Source organism: Canis lupus, chromosome 16, assembly GCF_011100685.1.
Source record: "Canis lupus familiaris isolate Mischka breed German Shepherd chromosome 16, alternate assembly UU_Cfam_GSD_1.0, whole genome shotgun sequence".
Taxonomy (NCBI): domain Eukaryota; kingdom Metazoa; phylum Chordata; class Mammalia; order Carnivora; family Canidae; genus Canis; species Canis lupus.
The window spans coordinates 12222805-12245810 of NC_049237.1; the positions used below are offsets into that span (position 1 = coordinate 12222805).

General features: G+C 47.4%; 1 protein-coding gene across 5 annotated transcripts in view; it reads left to right on the top strand.

The window, feature by feature from the left end:
- Positions 1-18287, top strand: part of SLC13A4 (solute carrier family 13 member 4) — a 40675-nt gene extending 22388 nt beyond the window's left edge. For 2 of the 5 annotated variants that reach the window (XM_038559449.1, XM_038559452.1), the window contains 11 exons: positions 455-532; positions 2519-2703; positions 5983-6102; positions 7098-7199; positions 8595-8696; positions 9458-9555; positions 9760-9884; positions 13247-13408; positions 14517-14654; positions 15309-15396; positions 16938-17152. In XM_038559449.1, coding sequence (XP_038415377.1) covers positions 455-532; positions 2519-2703; positions 5983-6102; positions 7098-7199; positions 8595-8696; positions 9458-9555; positions 9760-9884; positions 13247-13408; positions 14517-14654; positions 15309-15396; positions 16938-17011 — 1272 coding nt within the window. In that variant the 3' untranslated portion in view covers positions 17012-17152. Of the gene's footprint in view, positions 1-454; positions 533-2518; positions 2704-5982; positions 6103-7097; positions 7200-8594; positions 8697-9457; positions 9556-9759; positions 9885-13246; positions 13409-14516; positions 14655-15308; positions 15397-16937 lie in introns of those variants that run through there. The other 3 variants (XR_005371268.1, XM_038559450.1, XM_038559451.1) reach the window with 3 other exon arrangements.
- The last annotated feature ends 4719 nt before the right edge of the window (positions 18288-23006 follow it).

Here is a 23006-nt window from a genome sequence, read left to right on the forward strand (position 1 = left end):
AAAGGGTTGTATTTATAGAGGAAAACACAGTCTATGGCCTCGCCCCTTCCCCCAGAACTGGTTCTACCTCTTCTGACATCAGCCCAAATTCTGATCACCAAACTCTGGACTTTGTTATGGTGAGATTTTTTTTCTTCATTTTCTTCGTGTTAAAGAAAAATGAAGGATTCTTCATTAGCTAATGAAGTTCCAGAAAGTCAAGCTCTTCTACAAGGACAGAGCCATGTTCTACCAAGTTTTGAAAGCCTCTGCAAGTGGGCAGCTTGGCACCACCTGGATGGGAATCTGTGTCTCGGAGGCACAGTGGGGTGGCTCCCCACTGCATGCTCTCCCTGGCTTCTGGTCTCCAATGGCCACAGTGCTGAGGCATGGGATGCCGTGGGGTGATTATGTGACACCTCTGGAGGCCCAGCACATCCCCTTCCTGACAGAGGGATGGTCTTTGTCCTCACAGAACCTGAATGGTGTGCCCACAGTCACCAACCCAGTCAAAACAGCAAATCCCCAGGGCAAGAAGCAGCACCGATCCCAGGTAATGGAACTCACCCCCTGACCCTGTTTCCTACATGGAATTCCTCTCGAGCTTCCCAAGGGGCACTGACCTTGAGGTTATGAGGGTGGCAGGCTAGTGTGCTGTCACCAGGCACTCCATCCGCATACATGTCTGGCCTGCGTGCGCCATGGAGATAAAACACCTAACTCACCGTTGATTTTGGCAAGTCATTGTACCATCTAAGGCCCTATTTTTTCCTTCAACTATAAAAGCTGGGGGTTGGACTAGATCATAGGTATTCACATTTTTTTCCCAAGGGTGCTTCGGGGACAATGCAAATTATATTTGAGTATTCTAAGATTGCAAGAAAACTACCTTTTTTGTGTGAATGAGTATTTTCCTGCTACTTACTATCCCACTGAAACAACATACAGAAACAAAATGGATATTGAAGCTGGCATGAACTTGCGGTTATCACTGACAATCCTTGATTTCAAATTTTTGTGTCCATCCAAATAATCTCAATTCTTTTTTTTTTAAATCTCAATTCTTTAACATCCACCATCAACATCAGTAACTGCCACCATTTATGAAACACCGATTATGTACCAAGTGCAGTGTGCTGAGCGTTTTCTCCCTAGTTTTGGCTGGGGGAGGTAGCAAGTCTTGAACTCCATTTCTGCAGATGAAATGGAAGGAGGTGACATCGCGTGTCCAAGACCTCAGAGTCAGTAATTTGAGGAATATCTCGATTCAAATCCACGTCTCCCTCACCACACGTGTCTACTTTCAGTTATAAAACAGATGTATGCTTAGTAAATGCTACATTATGCTTTATATATTGGAGGTCCATGAAAATTTTCATGGAAAATTTAGAAAACCACCAGACCAGAGAATCTGAATTCTCTTACAGCTCGAATAATGAATCTATCGGGAAGGCTTGCAAGGTCCAGACCAACTCAGGCCCTCCTGGGAGGTGGGGCACTAGTTAAAGGCTTTGAGAAAGGAGGCAAGGCGGCCTCTTTCCCAGGGCTTTCCCAGGATTTGGCCTCCTGATGTTTGCATCAGGCGGCTCTGGGTCTTACGAAGACTCAGTTGGCAGGACACCAGGCCTGGAGGGGCAGAGGGTACTTGCTGCTGCTTCTTTTCTTTTTCTTTCTTTTTTTAAGATTTATTTATTTATTATTTGAGAGAAAGAGAGTGCACTGAGGAGAAGCAAAGGGAGAGGGAGAGAGAGTCATAAGCTGGCTCCATGCCAAGCATGGAGTCCAATGCGCGGCTCCATCCATCCCAGGATGCTGAGACCACGACCTAATCTGAAACAAGAGTTAGACACTTAACTGACTGAGCCAGCCAAGTGCCCCACTTGCTTCTTTATCTACACTTAAGGCCAGAGGTCAGCAACCTCTGACCCTGAAAGGCCACACCATCAGGCTAAGCAGGGCCTTGTAGGAGCACAGAAGGCCAGCCTCATATGCAAGGGAAGGGAGAGAGTGGGGATTCAAAACCAAGAGGCTAGAAGGAGAAAAGGGTGAGGAGAGAATCACACATTGGACTCCCTCCGCCTCCCAAGGCGTATTTCTCAGTCCTCTCCCAGGCAGGACTTTTACTCCAAATCCAGAGAGAGAACCACCAGCTCCCATGTGTCACTGACACACAAAGCGGAGAGCGACCAGGTCTGCTGGAGTTCAGGTGAAAATAGAACATGCTGTTACTAACAACAAAAGTAATTATCGCTTACCATTTGTTAAATGCCAGGAAGTATTCTCAGTGCTTTCCATATATTACCTCAATTACTCTTCACAACAATCTGGTGGAGAAAATAGGCTTTTCTTCATTTTGCAGAAGAATAGGTGACTCAGAGGAGCTGCCCAAATTGGTAAATGATAGAGCTAGGATGGGGATTTATCCTTCTGACCCCCAAGCATCAAACCTTCCAGGGCACCGTGGTGCCCCTGCTTTCATGCTTTGTGTGCTGGACAGCCCACACTGGGTTGGAAAGATTCACTAATTTTTCTCTGATAGGAAAAGCCACTAGTCCTGATCCCCGGCCCCAGGAACCAGGAGCTCAACAGAAAGTACAAGTCCCAGCATGACCAGATGATCTGCAAGTGCCTGTCTCTGAGCATATCTTATGCTGCTACCATTGGGGGCCTGACCACCATCATTGGCACGTCTACCAGCCTCATTTTCTTGGAACACTTCAACAAGTAAGGAACTCACCAGATCCACAAATATCTACCAACCACCCAGTACATGTCGGGAGCAGAATGAGATGATAAGGATAGGGCAGAAAATGGAACTGGAACCGTTTCCATACCCAGAGGGAAAAGAGACTATGGAGCATGATAGCTCGGTGTGACTGGAGGGGGGGTGGTTCTTCTGGGAGAGCCCACGGGGGCCGCCCAGTCTACAGGGAGGACACAGCTCCCCAAGGACACAGCTACAGAAACAATACTGGAAGCACAGTGGGCATACCCTGGAGAAAAGGAGGTTTTCCAGACCAACACAACAGTGAGTGGAAGGACTCAGTGGCCAGTGAGCAGAGCACATAGGAGAGAACGGTAGAGGGTAAAGGGAGGCCAGAGGTAGACACAGAGATCGCAAAGGGCCTCCTGTGGCCCACTCAGGAACTTGGACTTCATCTGGAAGGCTGTGAGTAGCCTTTGAGGAATTATAGGCAGGGAGCAAGGTGATCAGATTTATAGTTTTGAAAACTGATTCAGGATTGAAAACATGGAAGAGAGAAAGTAGGCAGCAGGTGGACAACTTTGGACACCACTGCAGATGCCCAGGAGAGAGCTGGTGGTGGCCTGCAAACCCAGGCAGCAGTGAGGAGAAGTGGTCAGATTTGAGAGAAAGGCAGAGGTAGGCTTGACCAGCCTCAATAGGATTAGAAAGAGCCTGAGGGAGGGAAGGGCCAAGTCTGATTGTCAGACTCATGGTCTCCGCAGCTGGGAGAACAGAGTTGCCCTTGACCTAAAGGAGCAGAAAAATAAGGAGATGTTGATGTAGAGGTTGAGATGGCCAGAGGGATACACAGCTCTGAATCTCCTAAACATTTTTAAGTGAAAGGCATAGATTTAAAGTCAGCGGCCTGCAGAGCTGTCTTCCTGAGCACATGACCTGTACGGTCCCACTGGACCACGATGCTGAGAAGGACCCCACACTTAGCTTGATGGTCCACTGTCACCATCTGGGAATTCTTAATCATTTTTGAACAAGCAGCCCCACATTTGCATTTTGTACTGGGGCCCACTAATTAGATGGTAGTGGGTCCTGGTGGGAGGCATGTGGCAAGTGAAGCCAAGAAAGTGAAGGAGATCCATCACTCTGGGAGAATATATGGAGTAAGTAGAGCAGGGGCCATAAATATTAAGCTCAAATTTTTAAAGTAGACTATAAATGAGAGGACAATAGGGTATCACACAGGGAAGAGGAAAATCTGGTGTCATTCTATCCAAGGGAAGAAAGCGTTCAAGGAGGAAGGCATGAGCCATACTGTCTAAAGTGGCTGAATGACTAAGCAAAAGGACAAAAAGATTCAATTCCATGACATGAAGGTCACTGGTGACCTAGGCAAGAGCAATTCGGTCAAGTGACTGAAAAGTGAAGCCAAATTTCCATGAGTTGAGGAGTAAGCTGGGGGTGAGTGGACAAAGTTGTCTGTGATGAGAAGGAGAGGTATGGGATAATGATAACGGAAGAGTCAAGTGGGGTCAAGAGGGACTTTTAAGATGGAGGACATTTGAATGTAGATAGGGACATCCAGGTGAGAGGAAGATGAAAGATTTGGGAGAGAGGGGACGACTGATAGCCTGATGTCCCTGAGAACGCAGGAAGGGTTCTAGAGCAGACAGGAGAGAAAGAGATCAGACAAGAGCAGAAGCACTCCTTTCACTTTGGCAGGAAAAGGAAGGAAGGAAGCAAGGAAGGAGAGGGAGGGGGGAAGAGACGGGAGGAGGAAGGGCCAATGAAATGTTAAGACCCAAGTCCCCAGGATCTGAGCTGTGAGAATCCTCACATCATATTACTCTGTCCAGACTCTGAGTCTCTGCTCTTTAATTCCTGATTCACCCTGTGGTCGGGCCAATTCATATTCTCTTAGCCTCCTTCCTGGGCTGTCATGGTACCTTTAGTCACAACCGTGGCTTACGTGGACGATAGGGATCCTGTGAAAGGACGGTGGGCTCTCTGGATCTCCACTGTCTGAAAGTGCCGCCACACTGTTTCTCTTGGCGTTGGTGAACAGACCACCCCCTGGGTTCAGCCTGGCCGTGTTGCAAAAATCTACAAGTTAGTTGCTACACTTTCTAAAGTGCCGTAAATGGTAGTAGGCCCTCATATTCACCCACAAAAGTTTATTTAATCTATTCTAAAAGCCCATTCCTTTTTCCTGAGTCCAGGAGCAGGGCCTAGATTTCTATGTACAGAGAAGATGACGCAACAGACCTTAGGCCGGTTAGCCTGCGCAGGCCAGAGTGAGTCACCCAGTGATTTACGCCCTCTGGTATCCTTCTAGCTCCAAAAGTCCTTCTTCCCGCCACCCGCTATCAGTGAGCCACTCTGGCCCTTAGGGGAGGCACAAGCTGTCACAATTTCCCAAGAAGCAGGTGGATGGTAAAGGTAAGTCCCTGACCAGACCACGGTGCAAAAAAGTGGATGTCCCTGGGATGACGTTGCATTCTCCATTGCATTCTCTCTTGGGGGGAGAGGAGAATCTGCTCTTGGTCTCTTTTTCCACGCAGTGCCTAGTGTGAAAAGAGGGGCAATCTCCTCCCACCTTAGAGGTAGCAATCCCAGAGGAAAGGAACACAGACGTTGTTTTGGCTAAAGTCATGGCTCACCTGTGGCCCATCCCAGCTCCCCAGGAAAACAACATCAGGGCTGGAGGCCACAGCCCTTCCTGAGGAATGAAGAGTCCTCTGGGTAACCTCCCTGAGCCCCTAGGATAGCAGTGGATGTTGATCAAATATTTGGGGATTCCAAGCCACGGTTCCCTATGGGCACAGTTAATACCTGGAACCTTCGTGATGCTCTAGAGTCCAACTTCTCCAGAATCAGTGCCTTGCATCCCCTAATCAAAGCTCACATTCCTTTGGTTTCCTTATAAACAAAGTATACCAGACTGCTCTTTCCATTCTCTGTTGACCTAAAAACCAGATGAGTAACTTTCCAGGATCTTTCCATAAATGAAGAGCAAACAGATCCTGAGTGGTTCTCCTGAGTGCAAAATATATACACTTCAGTGATTTATCAAGTTTGGTTGCTTAGGTGTCCTTTTTGGCTTACTTCATCATTCTTGGCTGGGTCCTGTACAGTTACAACTGTCAAATACGTGAGTTCTAGATAATGTTTCACTGTATCATTACCGTCCTCTCTACCATTAGCTGTGATGTATGTGTTCTTAAGGAGCGTTTAGCTTATCACCCCCCAGAAACCACGTGAGAATCCATTTCCAGTCGCTGACTTGGTTCTTTCCCCTCCAGCCAGTATCCAGCTGCAGAGGTGGTCAACTTTGGCACCTGGTTCCTCTTCAGCTTTCCCATCTCCCTCATCATGCTGGTGGTCAGCTGGTTCTGGATGCACTGGCTGTTCCTGGGCTGCAAGTGAGTCCCAGGGCCCTGCCAGTGAGGTAGCGAGGCTCTCCCATCCCTCCAGAGTCATGGCGGGAGCCCTGGGGAGCACTATCCAAGGGGGAGCTGCCAAGTGACCACGGAGGATGTGCGAGGAGAAGGCGCTGGACTAGACGGGGAGTCAGGCATCACCGGTTCTAGGAACTAAATATACATGGCCTTGGCACTTCACTATAAGCTCTACAATGGAATGTTCTTAACACCAGCTAACTGGTAACCCCCACTCCAAACCCCCCCCCCCCCCACCAACTACCTGGTTAAAGGAAGTATCAGATTTATAAAAAGTCTGAATGGGACTGTGGTCAATGTAGTTTCATCTCTTTCAAAGCAGACAGAGTAATTTGAACTAACTTCTAAAGAAATGTGACTCCAAGTAGAAGAATTCCTTAGGCTTCGATAGATTCCTATCGAATCTTCTAGACATGAGTGATTCATGCATAGTAGTTACATGAAATATTCACATATCTCTCCAAATCACAAGTTAGATATTCCTCTTGCAATATTATTTCTGATATTAATCTGCTTAGCAAGCTTTTCTTCATAACCATATTTTGATGATCCTCAAACACATAAAGGGAAGATAAATAGGATGTCTTGGTTCACGGGATCCAAGACTCCCATTGGATTTTTTTTTTTTTCAAGAACTCAGAGGCAACTATCAAATATCAGTGACAGCTGTATACTTCTGTATGTAAAAACTACCCCCCATCCATACACTCACACAAGTCTGTCAAACATGATCCTTCACATCGATACACCAGAGATACACCCAGATGGATAGTCCTGGAAGCCAAGGGGAGAGTTTGAGGGGGGGCTGAGTCGTAGGACAGCCGGGGTTGGAGGGGCAGAGTGTGGAAGAGGGGGTGAGTGATTACAGCCAGCCAGCAGTTTAGTATTTGCTTACTCCTTGACTCCTCTAGGCCTCAGAAGCACGCTTTCTTTATCCTTCTGCTCTTCTTCTTTCTCAGCTTTAGAGAGACCTGCTCTCTAAGCAAGAAGAAGAAGACCAAAAGGGAAGAGCTGTCAGAGAAGAGAATCCAAGAGGAATATGAAAAGCTGGGAGCCATTAGGTAAAAATCAGCCCTTCATCCTCTCTCCTCCTCCAGGAGAGAAAGCATGGCAGGTAAAGTGAGCACACAAGCAGCCTTGTTCTTGGCAGTCCCTTGCGCTGGGGGGCTTTCCACAGCTACGAATCCTGGCACTTAGAGATGCTGCTGAATGCCCAAGGCCAGCTGGCCCAGATTGCAGGAGGCCGCCCTCCCCCTTTGTCGTGTTCCAAGTCCAAGGTATAGCCATGGTGTGGGGTGGATGGCGCAGATGGGGGGCCGGGGAAGGAAGTGTGAGACAACACAGCACCCTCTTGGGACAGACCCAATGTCCTGTGAAGTCAGCGCCCCACACTGCTCTGAACGGACCACTGCCAGTCCCAGGGCCACTCCTAGGAAGCTGGGGGGCATCGAGCATCATCAAATGCAGACTTAAAGCCAGAGGGCCCAAGGAATCACCACCCCCTCAGCCATCATCGGCTTTCTCCAGTGACCACAGATCCTACTTGGTGGGGTTTTTCTCCTTTCATGGTGTAGGCAGATGGCTTTAGGCAAAAGGATCCTGGTATAAGCAGTATTTTTAAATGGTTTGATTTATAAAAGGAGTGCATGTTCATTGTAGAGCATTCAGAAAATACGGAAAATAGAAAGAGAGAACTAAAACGGACTTTCCTTTTATTCAGTGTTAACTGTTCCCAACTGTTACCGTAATTACTCTTCCTTCTGTTTTTTTGTGCAAAATTATATGCATTTTTGCTAAAACTCAGTCCAAACTGAACATGGTCTTTTTTCACTCAGCGCTAGACTGTCCTCTTATTCCCAGGCCATTAGCTCTGCAGTGCAAACATAATGATCAGATGCATCACATTTGAACCTACAGTTAGACCAAAATGTATCTGATGTCACGGGATATCACTGAATATGTAGGTTGTTTCCACTTTCAGTGTTTAATCTTTAAGTAGGTAACATATCACTGTGCATCTCTGGTTATTCCCTTACACGAAAGGAAGGACCAAATTTAAGGCTCCTGGTAGCATCGTCAAATTCCCTCCGAAGGGTTGTGGCCGCTCCAGGCCCACTAGCCGAGTGTGGGGGCCTGTGTCACTGTGTCCTCGTAGGAGGCCCTGCTCTCTATTGTTGCCTCAATGTCTGCGGCTGTGCCCCCTCCTCCCTTCCTACCTCAGCTGCTCCCGGAGACACGGGCGACATCCTGTTTTCTGGCATCTTCTTGGCCCTCTTCCCACTTCAGTCGGGCTGCTCAGAGCAGCGGGGCAGTGGCTGTTCTGTCTCCAGGATGGGGGCTCTGGACACAGCAGCAGCCCCCCCCCCCCCCCCCCCCCCCCCCCCCGCCGGGAGGAGTGAAGAAGCCAGCAGAGACCTCCCAGATCCCGGAGCAGCTCTTCCTGTTGTATTTCATAGCTACCCTGAAATGGTAACTGGATTTTTCTTCATCCTGATGACCGTGCTGTGGTTTACCCGGGAGCCTGGCTTTGTTCCTGGCTGGGATTCTTTCTTTGAGAAGTAAGTGGTCTTGTCTCCTCCTTTAAGAATCATCCCCTGATGCAGATCCTTCAGGCAGGGTGTCCCTCCTTGGCTCGCAGGGGCAGCCATGAGCCCAGGAAGCACAACATCCCCTTGCAAGTGGCCTCTCTTGAGGGAAGCCAAAGTGTGGAGGCAGGAAGAAAACAGAGCATGTGGCATCTGAGTCTGGGGTTGGGATTTCATGCTGCCCCCTGACCAGCCATGTGACCTTGGTTTTGTTTCCTAAGCTCTTGAAACCTCAGTTGTCTTGCAGGTGGCTCTGAGGCTTAAGGTCAAAGGCCAGCTGTGAGAGAGTGTGGCCGGAGGTGGCCGAGGCCTTGGCAGGCTGAGGCAGGCAGTGGCAGGCAGAGGCCCCAGGGCCACCCCCACAGGACCCCCGAGGACCAGGGCCACAGCTCTCTCTGTTCAGCTTCTCAACTGAGCAAAGACACACACAGAAGTGTGACCCTTGTAGGAAAGAGAAGTTATCCTTCCATAGTCTCCTCTATCGAAATAACCCCTGATCTCTCCTTCTAATGGGCCCATGATCCACACCGAGACGTCTACACTAGTGGGGCCCGGCCTCCGGCCTCCAACCCTTGCCCATTAAATCAGTATGGCAGCTGATGCAGGAAGGCAGGCGGAGGACCCTCTAGATTGGGCCCTAAAGAGAGGCACTGTGTTCCCACAGACCGTCCTGAGACCTGGTGTTCCCCTCCCTCCTGGCCCTCTGCCCCCAGCCCTGCTCATTTCTTTGCTAGGAAGGGCTACCGCACCGATGCCACGGTCTCTGTTTTCCTCGGCTTCCTCCTCTTCCTGATTCCAGCAAAGAAGCCTTGCTTTGGGAAGAAGAGTGATGGTGAGAGAGGTTCAAGGGAAGAAGTCAGGGCTGGCTCTGGTCAACCATACCCAAGTCAGAATTTTCAGAAGAGCCTCACCAAGGCTGTTCTGAGGCTCCCCTTCTGCCCCCCAATAGCAGAGCAGCCTCCCCAGCCATCAGTTCACCAATTAGGTCCTTGTCTCCACAAACCCTCATCCTGCTCTTCCTCTACCTGTGATCCAGGGCAGAGCCAGGAGCCCTCCCTGGGGACAGAGCCCATCATTACATGGAAGGACTTCCAGAAGACCATGCCCTGGGAGATTGTCATTCTGGTGGGAGGAGGCTATGCTCTGGCCTCTGGCAGCAAGGTAACTCTTGATTTCTATTCTTATTGGGCCAACAGTTTGTTTTAAGCAGCTTTACCTAATGAGTCATTTCTATTCTGGGAGGAAGACTCCAAGGTGCTGAGGGAGACATGAACATTCACCCAGGGGAAGAGTATGGCCAGGCGTGGGTATCCTGTCCTGCCCTGAACCTCTAGGCTAGCACTACTGAGGATGGGGAGTTAGAGACCAGCCGTGCTGGGGAGTCAGGGCATGTGGGCACTCCCACCTCACTCACCAGCCCACAATGCCACTGGCAAAAGGTTGGTTTCTATAGCCATCTCCTTCTGGGCATTTGACAGTGGTAGTAAGAGGCTGTAGGGGTCCAGAGACACCCCAAATTGACACACAGCAAACTCCTTCAATCCTCCCACATGCATACATTGAGCCCCTTTGGAGAATGCATGCTAACGCTGATGTAAATGCTACACAGGTGCCTCGCTTTCCTGATTGGGAGGAATTGGGATAAGATCTTATAGAAGGGGCTGGTGGGAAATAGTTGAATTTCCTAAAATGTTAGCCCTTCCTGAAATAGAAAAGGACTCCCCCAAATTAATCAGGTTCACACAGTTTTTCCCTCGACCTTTGCTATATTAACCTGGCTTGCTTTTTGGCTGCCCATTCACTGACGGCCGATGCTATCTGCATCTAAGATCACAGAATCCCCCAGGTGGAAGGAACCCTGAAGGACACTGCGTCCCGTCTCCTACCCAGTGAGAGAATTCCCTGCAGGACACCCCTGGGCTCGAACACCACCAGTGGCAGGGCACTCCCTGAGCAGGGAACAGAGAGGTGGTCTTTACTTTTAGCTCTGGTCTTCCGTATGTCTTCCACTGTTTGGCTCTGTTCTCTCGAACCCTAACCTAGGTAATAATGATTAAAGTAATAAAGTTATTAGATCCCCTTAGATCACCCCCCCCAAACTAAAACTCCCTAGTTCCTCCACCATTCTTCAAGAAGTAGTGACCCCTTACTGTGCTGGTTGCTCCTTAGGACTCACTACACTCTGCCCTTGGCCTTATTCCAACATGGTCCAGAGGTGGCCAGTCTCCTACAGAATAAAAGTCGTATTACTGGAGCCCCATCTCTCACCTCCGATCCAAGCACCAATCTGTATTTTTATGAAAGCTTTTATAAGGCTTCCTTGACATTCATATCAACATCTTTATTGAAACTAAAATCCTCATTCTTTTCATTGCTAGCCACTACTACGTGTCCCATCTTTCAAGCAATCCTGTATATGTGCTATTGGTATTTCCAAGTTCAGAATATCATACTTTTCTTTATTGATAGTTTGGGCCACTGCATCTAGCCCGGAAAGATTTTAACTACAAATGTGTCTGTGCTACAGATAGCATAGTTGATATTTCTGTAAAATCTACTGAGTCTACTAATTTTAATATGTCAAGTATGACATAGGTGATTCCTATCAAGTTTGAGATAATTTCAGTCTTGACACGAGGTTAAATCCAATGTAAAATTTTTTTGTACCAAGGTTTAAAAGAGTAAATAAATAAGACGTCCTTTGTTGTGCTTTTCTCTAAATTGGCAATCTAATTTGTGGATTTCTTTCAAATTACAGTATAAAAAAGCTTCTGGAAAAAAATTGCTATTTTTACTTTAGCTCTGAGTACTATCTGTATAATGTGATAAATGGAGCTCTGTTTCTTTATAAGAAGTACTATTCCCACTCAGCTAAATGTTCTTCCTCCTGTTTATCCAGTGGGTAAGGCTTAATATGCTAGAAGAGGTACCAGTCATGAATTGCTGTAGTCCCATGTTGGATTTGCAGCCCATAGGCAGTAGAGCAAAAAGAAAAATGTGCTCCCAGGTAAAATGGCCACAGCAGAGAGAATTCTGAAGGCCTTTTACCACCAGCTATCTACGAGCTTGCCTTGAGGTGGTCAGGGTGCTGTAGAGATCAAATAGCCTTTGAGGAATTTGGAAAGGGGAGATAAAGCAGCCTGCTGACAATGCGGTGAGGCTGTCTTTAATATGAGTAGGAGTCATAGCTTGAGGAATCATAAAATCTCACCTTGCTTTGGGCTCTACTCTCCTTTCTTCAGTGCATTTGCAGTCTCTAGGGTAGGTACAAAAAGTTAGAGCACACCAACCATAGAAGAGAGAGGAGGAGGGAGCGAGGGCAGGAGAATGCATATGGTAACCTAGGGTTTTAGTATAAACCTCAACAGCGTCCTTTATTTTTTAAGGGAGGGAGGGAATCTTCACCACTGGCAAATGAACAACTTCTAACCAAATATGTTATTCCAAGTGGGAGATACTCATTTATTGGAGTAGATCTATATAAATTTTGCTAATGGAAAAGGGTTTGAGAGTGGCAACATGCCTTCGTATCTTGTGTCGTGAAAAAGCACTGGTGGATTGTAGATCCTGATGTCAGCCATGATGAGATTGAACCTGAAACAGGCCGGGGCTGCATGACAAGATTTGTGGCCTAGGGGGGTGGCATCTTCCCACTAAGCTCAGATAGACAGGTAATCCCTCTATGTAAAGCTTCCAGGGTTTAGGCCTGCCCCCCGACTCTGCACAAACCGCAAGGAAGGGGACTATCCAAAGATATTGATAATCTTCCCCCTTCCACAGGTGATAAGAGAGCTAGATTTCTTAAGATTTTATTTGAGAAAGTGCATGCGATAGAGAGAGAGAGAGAGAGAGAGAGAACTCGAGCATGCGCGCACATGAGCAAGGGGGAGCAGCAGAGGGAGAGGGAGAAGCAGACTCGCCGCTGAGCAGGGAACTCCATGGGTGACTTGATCCCAGAGCCCTGAAGGACTCGATCCCAGGAGCCTGGGATCATGACCTGAGCTGAAGGCAGATGCTTAACTGACTGAGCCACCCAGGCACCTGAGAGAGCCACACTTCAAAAACAGAATTAAGGATTACACTGGCGGGGGTGGTCTGTGTAAAAAGCACCATTGGCTGGATGACAGAGTGAAAATGTCACAGGCTGGAGAGAGTAAGGAGATTGAAGTTGAGGGGCCCATTGCCCCGAAGATCTTCAGCCCCTGCCAAACCATCAGCAAAATCGTAAGAAGAATCACAGCAATTAGGATGGGTTGCTCTCTATACCCTGTGATGAATGCCTAGGAAATCCCAAAATTGAATGTGATAGAACCATAAAGAATTTTCCGGGCTGTAAAAATGATCCCATCATCAAATCAGCAATGCCTCTGGGTCCAGTCTGCTTGAAAATAGGAAGGCAAATTAGATGACTCCTAGTGGTTCCTTCCAGCCCCCCAACATCCCTGACCTTCTGGAGTCCAAAACTTCCATGGGGAATGTGCTTTTTCTCCTTTCTTCTTACTCTATCACCCATCTTCCTGCAGAGCTCTGGCCTCTCCACATGGATTGGACACCAGATGTTGTCTCTGAGTGGCCTCCCACCGTGGGCTGTCACCCTGTTGGCATGCATCCTGGTGTCCATTGTCACAGAGTTTGTGAGCAACCCAGCCACCATCACCATCTTCCTGCCCATCCTATGCAGCCTGGTGAGTAGGGAAGGGCTCCCACGTGTCAGGACGGGCTGCCTTGGGCCCGAGGAGCAGGTCCACGGCTGTACTCTCTCGTCTGGTTATTGCCACAGCCTCCACTGATTGGTGCTCCAGCCATAGTTTGGAAATGAAGTGTTTCAAATATGATAAGTGAATAAATAACCCTAGGATTCCAATTCCTCACAATCATCATTTCTATCTCTCCTAAGACCTAATAGTAGGGCCAGAGGAAGAACTATGGAAAATGGGGACAAAATGCTCCCAGAAGTACACTCAGCTGTCAAGCCCAAGACCACAACTCTGTCATCACCACCTCCCCCGAGTTTCACTGTCGGGGGTGGGGGTAGGGGTAGGGGAGGTCCTGAGAATTGAGGCAATCAATGCCACCCTCATCCCATGGTCTCAGAACAATCTTTTATTCATGAATGAGGGGAGGGGAGCCACCACCGGATCTCAGCCTGGCTAAGCAGCCCCCAAGGTACTGCGCTACACACAATGCTGCGTCTGTCCCATTAGCAAGGTGGAACCTATAAAATGAAGCCACCTCCTCCTCATCCCCAACAAAATGATATACTTCTGCTCTTTTTAACCCCAAACTACCCCCAGCCACTGTCTTTGCTCTTTGCTCAGATGTCTCCTTCCAACTGCTCCCTCCATCGTCTGTGTGAGCACCGGGATACACTTGGTTAAGACTCTGCAACACTGAGGGCAAGACCATGGGTTCAAATCCCATACAATGCAAGCATCTTACCTAGAGGGACCCCTCACCTCAACCAAAGTAACTTATCCAAGAGACTTGAGTTTGAAGAATGAATCTCCTGACTAAAGAATAAAATTAGACCAGCACCAGGAAATGACACATCCCTTCTAGGAAGGAATCCCAAACCCATGTTTCCACAGGGAGTGAGTGAGCAGTAGGAGCCCACCTGGGTTGCCCAGCACCGTGTGCCCTTAAGGGTAGTGATTTAACTACTTGTAGCACATGGCATCCAGCAGAAATTAGCCAACGCCGAGCTGCCATTTTGAGCATGTTTGCGATGTTAAGCCCAAGAAATGCAAGCCTAATGTCAATGCTCATGTTTCTGTGAATTCTCTCTTCTCCTAGTCTGAAACGCTGCACATTAATCCACTCTACACTCTGATCCCAGTCACCATGTGCATCTCCTTTGCAGTGATGCTGCCTGTGGGCAATCCCCCCAACGCCATCGTCTTCAGCTATGGGCATTGCCAGATCAAAGATATGGTAAGTCGTGGATGCCCTCTTCCTGCCATGAGGACAGGGACCAGTGGTCCCCAGCCTCCTCCTGAAGTTTATTATTTTATAGCAGGCTCTATAGTCTGTCAGCACTCAGTCTAGTGTGGTAGAAAGAATGGTGCTGGCAAAAAGGCTGTTGGGGGGAAAGGAGAAAAAAAAGTGAGAAATATCAGAAAGGGAGACAGAACATGGAAGACTCCTAACTCTGGGAAACAAACTAGGGGTGGTGGAAGGGGAGGTGGGGGGGGGGGGTGGGGGTGACTGGGTGGCAGGCACTGAGGTGGGCACTTGACGGGATGAGCACTGGGTGTTATTCTGTATGTTGGCAAATTGAACACCAATAAAAAATAATTATTAAAAAAAATAATAAAAAGGCTGTTGGTTGGTCCATGAGGCCCAATAACGTGCTCTCCCAGCCTTATCTGGGAGAAAGGGGGTACACAGAGAAAGCTGGAATAGTCACGAGATGCAGCCCAGGGTGAGAGGCACGAGGGTTTCCCTCAGTTTCTTCACTGGACCAGTGGGGATGTTCATTGCAAAAGGTGCTGTTTACTTAGAGACGTGAAGCAGGAGAAACTGTAGGAACCTAGGGTGGAAGGTATGATGGGACAGGCCCCTCCCATTGAGCTCTCCCCAACACAGGCAGCCCTTGAAGCAGCAATGGCCAAGCGAAGCACCCACAGCTCATTGCTCGGTTCTCAGCTGGACTCCCACAAGATGGAGGCAGATGGTCAGACTGTAGTGTTGGGCATATTTACCCTCGACCCCTCAGCCTATACCCCCTGCTGTGCTCCTGGGTATCCAGGCTCCTGGGGGGCTGGGGAAAAGATAAAAACAACTCATAATTACTGGGGCTGGGTGGTCTGAAATAGGGACCAGTCCCCCTTGCTGAGGGTCTCACACGTTCTTGTTCACGGACGTCCAGACGCATTCTCAGCAGCCCTGTAAATGCCAAATGGAGGAAAGGGAGAGCTTCGGGCTGGTAGCAGATATTCAGGCCCTTTCTACCATTCGAACTGCTCATCTAAGTCACCTGTAATACTTCAGGGAAGGGAGGTCACAGCCATCCCCCTCGCCCTCATCTCTTACTGCACAACCCTGTCTGCTCAAGAGAGTTGGGCTCGGTTCCAACTCTCCTGTCCCCCCTAGTTCCTCTTCTGGGTGCCCCCACCACTCATCCCCCACCCCCACAGTCTTTTCTGGACCCAAAAAAGTGATCAGAGACAGTGCCTTTCAGAGATACCGGGTGACAAGAAGTGAGCCAATCGCGGGTCTATTCTCAGCCCAGGCACTGACCTGAGACCTGCATTTCCTCATCTGCTAAAGATGGAGGGTCCGACCAGATGCTCCGTGCGGTTCCTTTCAGCCCCTTTAGAACCTGCCTCCTCTGCTAGGCGACATGGGCAGTTCTCCGCACCCAAAGCCCAGGGAGCAAGAACGACTAATAAGCCCAGGGCTCTGGCCAGAAAGCAGAGAACACCACATCTAGTCACTTGCTTGGGAACGATTTCCTAGCATTCATCTTCCCTCACAGCTTTCCCAACTCAATGGCAGCTAGTGGCGGCCACACACGGTGTGCTTGGTCCCTCCCTGGTGGGGTGCCAGCTATCCTTACTGTACATTTTTCCATCTGGCCCTGGCCCTGCCATCCATCAACCCTCACACCCCTCTCAGCCTGTGTCAATTCCATGGCAGACGTGGGAGGGCTTAGAGCTGTTGACGGGACATTCCCTCGGCAGAAGGCAGCAAAGCTAGCACATCTGTCACCCGTCACCCGCCCCCAAGAAGGGCTGAGCAGAGGCAGCTGACCTGGTTCTCCAGGGGAACCCAAGGTACACCACCTTCTTCCATAAGCTGTTCCTTTGGGAAGGAACAAATACTGAACAGTGGCAAAGTCTTTGTGGAATATGGCCTCTCCTATCGGTCCCCACATGGGTCAGGACATTAAAGGCTCCAAGAAGCGCCTGCCTTAAAGCAGTCCCCTATCATGTAGCTACAGAATCCTTGCGTAGTCTAACCCTGGACATTCTAAGACCTGTGCTTCAAGCACCCACCTTCCAGGCTTCCACTCGGGAGTGAGAACACAAGTGGAGATGGTTCTCATAGCCTCTCTCCTCCTGCCGCAGTCCTGAGTCACCCCTGGAGGCCCCACTACAGATCCCATACAGTGGCTGGAGCAGACCAGGACCAGGGCTTGGGTGGGGAGGCACAGAGGAGGGATCTGTGCTGTTAACTGTTAGTGACTAGGGTGCACTGGTTTGTGTCCTACAGGTGAAAGCTGGCCTAGGGGTCAATGTCATTGGCCTAGTAATCGTGATGGTGGCCATCAACACATGGGGAGTTAGCCTCTTCCACTTGGACACTTTTCCAGCCTGGGTGAGGGTCAGTAATATCACTGACCAGGCCTAACACAAGTGGGCAAACGGCCCGAGCGAAGGAGCTGCCAAGCACCTAACAGAGGCTGACCAACAGGCCGAGAGCCGCCAGGACGAGCGACCAACTGACACCAGAAGATCCTGGAAGATCCTGCTGTCCGTCGCCTCAAGTGCAGCAAGCCTCCGACAACCTGAACACATGCTTGGATGTTAGTGCCCTCTTCCCTGCCCTCCGTCCTTAGCACCACCCACGTTAGTACCTGTTTTTGCCAACGGAAAGAAATCTCAGGAGGATCTCCAGGTTTCTGAGAAAAGTCTGCATAGCATTCAGCGCTGATTTTGCAGCGAGCTGGTAGAAGAGCAGTGCACAGCCTGAGTGCCAGCGTGGTGCCACCACGCCCCCTCCTGGGAAGCCACACCCAGCATCCCAGAGGCAACCTACCAGAGCCATCAACTCTGCCTGGGAGCGGTGCTTTGTTGATTTTGTGCAGGGTTAGCGAGATGTGCCCCAAGGTATTAGAGAAGCCAGAGAGAGGTTCCTCTTTGGGTCTGGGAATGCTCTTTGCTCAATGCCATTTCAGCTTACGGAAGGTTTCATAGGAATGCTCTACCTTTGCGTAGCTGGGGCGGGGGGGGGGGGGGGGGGGGGGACACCTGTCTCTCTCATCACCTACCACTCATCATCGATACCACTGCATTGGTTCTGTCCGGAGGGAGAAAAGAACTGTCGTACCTGTCTTACTCATGAGGCCAAAGCTAGGATTCGGACCACAGTACTATTCATGGTGTCCGACTAGCTTTCTTCCGGATGTAATGAGGAGTTCATGCCTGAGAAGACAAGTACAGAAGGTTCCAAACACATCAGTCGCTTTCTACAAGTCAGTAACCCCTTGAGGGGAGAGAAGATGTCTTCTGTTCCTTAAAGTTTCCAGCAACTTATACAATAAACTAACTAAATGTTGCCCGTGAGAAAAATCACTCTGGAAATTAAGGCCTCCTGAAAACCCTGCATTTTCTCCACAGCAGGTGTCCTCGCTATATGACTGGATGTAGCTCCCAACAACCCTGGCTTGTAAGCAATACATATTTCTGATTTCCACCACCAGTTCCTTGCTAAATAGGTCTTATTGGAAAAGGAATACCCCACAGTTACTACATTCTTGTAATTGATTTTAAGTTACTATTGATAGCATGGGCAGTCTTCCCACAACTTATCAATAAAGTCATTCCCTTAGTTTATCAAGTACCTGTGAATTATAAAATTTCTTTTGTGCCACCCAACATCTGCATGCTCTGATCACAGCACAATGACCAGATTTAACCATAGATAGTACTGCTGCCGCCCTATCAGTTGGGTTAAGCCGCATTATTGGACTACTTATAAAAATAAAGAACGACTGAGCCCAAATAAAATACTAGTGTTATATACACTATAGCTCATTGGATCGAGTCAGCATCTCTATAGTTATTTTACTATAAAATGTTCAGATCATGATCATCTTGTCACAGCTGCCGAGCTGTCAAATGTCTGACCCATTATGGAACTAGACACCAAGCCTCTAGTCACATGAAGACAAAGATGCACATAATAAGGCTCTGGGGGATCCCTGGGTGGCGCAGCGGTTTGGCGCCTGCCTTTGGCCCAGGGCGCGATCCTGGAGACCCGGCATCAAATCCCATTTCGGGCTCCCGGTGCATGGAGCCTGCTTCTCCTTCTACCTGTGTCTCTGCCCCCCCCCCCCCCCTCTCTCTGTGACTATCATAAATTAAAAAAAAAAAAAAAAAAAAGGAAAGAAACTGGGACATAGAAGTCTATAAAAAAAATAATAATAAGGCTCTGGGAGTATAAATAAGTAAAAAAAAGAAAAGGTGATATAACTTAGAATTATGGGCCATTGTTCAGCATTTGAGAACCTCATTCACTGCTAAAGGGAAAGCCTAAAACTCCCCTCAGCAGTTGCTTGCCAGATGCCCCAAGGAGCTAGTGTATTCAACCGGCCAATTTAGAAGGAGCATTTATTTCAGTATGGTCTACTGGCTGCCCTAAAGAGCAGCTGTATTCTTTCCCAAAGCCAGAGTTTAAGCTAACTAAGACTGCTCATTCCGGGGACAGGAAATGTCAGATATGACTAACAATTCCTTGTCATCTAAAATACTCCACTCCATGGGTGGACAAGAACTAATGGCTCTTCTTAGTAGTCTCAGATTCCTGGCAAATATTATTTGATTTTTATCTTCTAATAGCACAACACTATATGGATGGAAAGCAGTAAGGATCATCTTATACCACCTCATTTTATAGATGACTGAGAAACGACATTAAGTATAGTTGCACCTTATTTTCAAGTCAATTATGCACCAAAGTTGCTTAATTGCCTTTGAAATTCCTTTAAGTCACCCATGAAGTACATGGTATATAATCTTTTATATTAGCATTTACATGGCAAAGATTCATGAACCATCTTTTGTTAAATAAACTATAGCTAGTGTTCCCTCCAATGTCAGAATAAATCTGTTTCTTCAGCTGAATACCAAATAACTTAGTTGGCTTCACGCTTAGAGAGGTCTGAAAAAGCCCATCTAAACCTAAGCGGCATCCTCAGTATAGCAACATGTTCAAACTATCAGCACCCAAGTACGCAGGTAACCCACTCTGCGGCTGCCCTCACTAACTGAATTCTGAGCATAACTGCCTGGCTACTTACCTGGTGACTCTTTCTTGTCCTGATCCTGTACAACTGTACATACAGAAATAATGCAGCCACACTGCACCTTTCATAAGACCTTGCCACAGGGGCAATGATCCAAACACACCCACGAATCAGGTTTTGCAATGCCCCACCCTGCTCACTTTCCATAAAACTCCACTGTTCTGTGGTTTCCCAGTGCCTTGCAAAAAAATGTATTTTACTAAATATGCTGCATGGAGATTTAGGAAAGGTAAAAACTAAACATGAAAATCTGTGTCACAAGCTCCCCGATTAAGACCAGGCAAGATCTCAAAGTATGTTCCCTTCACCACCCTGTTGCCTTCCACAGAGCCTTAAGAGTCACTAGGGAAAAAAGAACTCATTCATGAGTAAGAAATGGAAATACTATGTGCAAAGTCCAAGATGGGAAGTTTAAGAAAAGTCTCATTTGTTCCAGTACAGTCCATGGTGTTCCTTCCGGGGGAATAACAGAAAAAGCATTAAAAAGGCAAGAGACCTCAGCAGAAAAACAAACACCAGCATAGTATCTAGGGAGTGAACTGCTTAGTGGAAATGAAATATGCATGTGTACATATGTTCTATGAACCCATATGCACAATTACAAAAAAAAATACACTGTCACTTTCTCTAAACTCATACAAATGAAAATTGAGTAAATGGGTTAGAAAAAATGAAATTGTTCCTCTAAATCAGAAAAGGTCATTGCCTAATAGCATTAAACACCAAATCAGGGCAGCCCGGGTGGCTCAGTGGTTTAGCGCCGCCTTCGGCCTGGGGCATGATCCTGGAGACTCAGGATCAAGTTCCATGTCGGGCTCCCTGCATGGAGCCTGCTTCTCCCTCTGCCTGTGTCTCTGCCTCTCTCTCTCTCTCTCTATGTGTCTCTCATGAATAAATAAATAAAATCTTAAACAGAAAGCAAAAAAACACCAAATCAGAAGAAATGTCTAATGGCATCACCTGGTAACTTCAAGTCCTAAAATATAGCCCCTTCTGATGATTTTAAATAAGGTTGTTTGGGTTTTTCTCTTTTTTTGGGTGGATTACAGGTTAAGGACAAACTTTTCAAGTTCATAGTGTTTATGAAGTTCCTAGCTAGCATCAATCCTAAAGTCTTTTGCACCTGTGGGTAATCTTCCTTTTATGATCAGGTTTGGAAAAAAGTTTCCTTAAATTACATTGACAGGGGTTTTCAAACAATTTTAAAAGAAGAGGAGTATGTGCTGCGGTGATTCTTGCCATCCCCCCGATGGTTTGTGAGACAAAAGTCCCAACAAAACACCAGGGGGATGTAATTCTAGTGCCACAACCACAATCGCTGCAACCCTCACCCACATTACAAAGTTTCAACTAACCCTAAAATTTGTGATGGTGCTGAGCTCCTCCTACATCTTAGTGAGGATAATCTCGCCTGAGAACTGAGCCCCCTTTCACTGCTGCAAGAACTTAACATTAGAAGAGGGTATCTGAACAGTGACCATTAAAGCAGCCTGTGTTCACTGTGTCATAGGTCACATGAAGGTGAATGCAAGAACAGGATTTGCTGGATGGCTCCTACTGGTAGAAAGGAGCCCATTAGCAAGGGCAAGAGTCACTCCTGAGGGAAGCCCTACATCCAAATGAGCTTTGTTTATGAAGTATAATATAGAGATTCCTAATCGAACATCTAAGTTGTCTTCATCCCTAAAAAGGCCACTCTGGGAGACGACACACAAACAATCCTGCTACCCTGTGATAAGGAATCCCTCTAAGCTTGTAGCATTTTTAAATATATCCTCAAAGGTAATAAAACTTTATCCTTCAAGGCTGTATGTAGTTCGTTCTGCTAACAATTCAGTCATTCAAGATCAAATCTTGTGAGCCAGGAGGTATAATCAAGGTAGATACTCTAGATTTTCATCAGCAACCAAGACAGTGACCACCGAGTGACACATTTTGTATGGTTCATAAACTGGTTCCAAAAGCGACTGCAGAAAAATAAAGTATTCTGACCAAAAGCAGCATGTTCGGACCAATATCTATTATTTATTGGCAATTTGCAAAGCACTGTGCAACACATCACATGGATTACCTCAACCGTTTCTCAGGGGAGCTGTATGAGGTAGATACTGCATCCACACCTTAGAAAATACAACAGCATCAGAAAAAGAAGACCCTTGCCAGTGATCTCACTTCTAGGGTGAAGGCAAACCACAATATGCTGCTAATCTGTATCACACACCAGCATAAGCTGCCAGGGATAAAACCTATACCCATGTAGGAGAGATCCTTGTTTCCAAAGAGAAACAGAACCCCTTTGTTTTAGAATCACATAGTACCAATGTCATCACTGTCTGAAAAAAGCATCTCTAAATTACTCTTCCAGTTCACCGATTCTAAAATGTTTTCAGAAATGGCATTATCAAAGACCTGCCTAAGTCCCCTAACACAAAATACACAAATGGGATTTTATCTAGTTAGTGCAAATTTCACTTTTAGGATTTAGCTTATAGCTATACCCTGCACAGATATGTATAACTTTAGGCTCAAGGCTATCACTGTAACAGCAAAAGACAGGAAACCTAACATTCATCAGTAACAGATTAAATAAGTTATGGTATATCCATTCAACAGAATCTCATGTAGCCAAGAAAGAGAAAGAGGTTTCTTGTTCCTTACATACTGATATGGAATGACCTCCATTAAAAAAAAAAAAAAGGGGCCAGGCATAAACTGAGTAGTTTATGATCTGTGTGAACACCCCCTTTACACACATGTATTTGGTCAGGCACAGAATCCTTCTCAATGTATACAGGGGACTGTTGTTGACAGTGCATGCGTCCAGGAAGAAGAACTAGCTGCTCAGGGACAGAGTATGAGGGGCCCTTTATTCTGATCACTTTTATATCCTGACCCATGGAAAAAGTGATGTATACAAACATTTTTTTAACTTAAAAAAATGGACTAATTATACACTTGACAAATTACAATGGTGATTCTTGCCTTTTTTTTTTTTTTTTTTTTTTTTAAAGCTTTAGTAGAAGTTTACTGAATACACTGAAAGGAAGCAGTGGGCACCACAACAAAGGAAGGACTGTCTGCCAAGAGGCAATGGTGAGGGGCTATATTTACAGGACGAAATAAGAGACTATGGGGCCGGATGGAATTCTCCCTTTTTTGGCAATCTTAGGAACAGTAACTGGTTTTAAGTGGCCCATTGGTCAGTTAGGGCCTATGGCTTAATGACACTGCATCAGCTCAGTGGTCACTGTGGG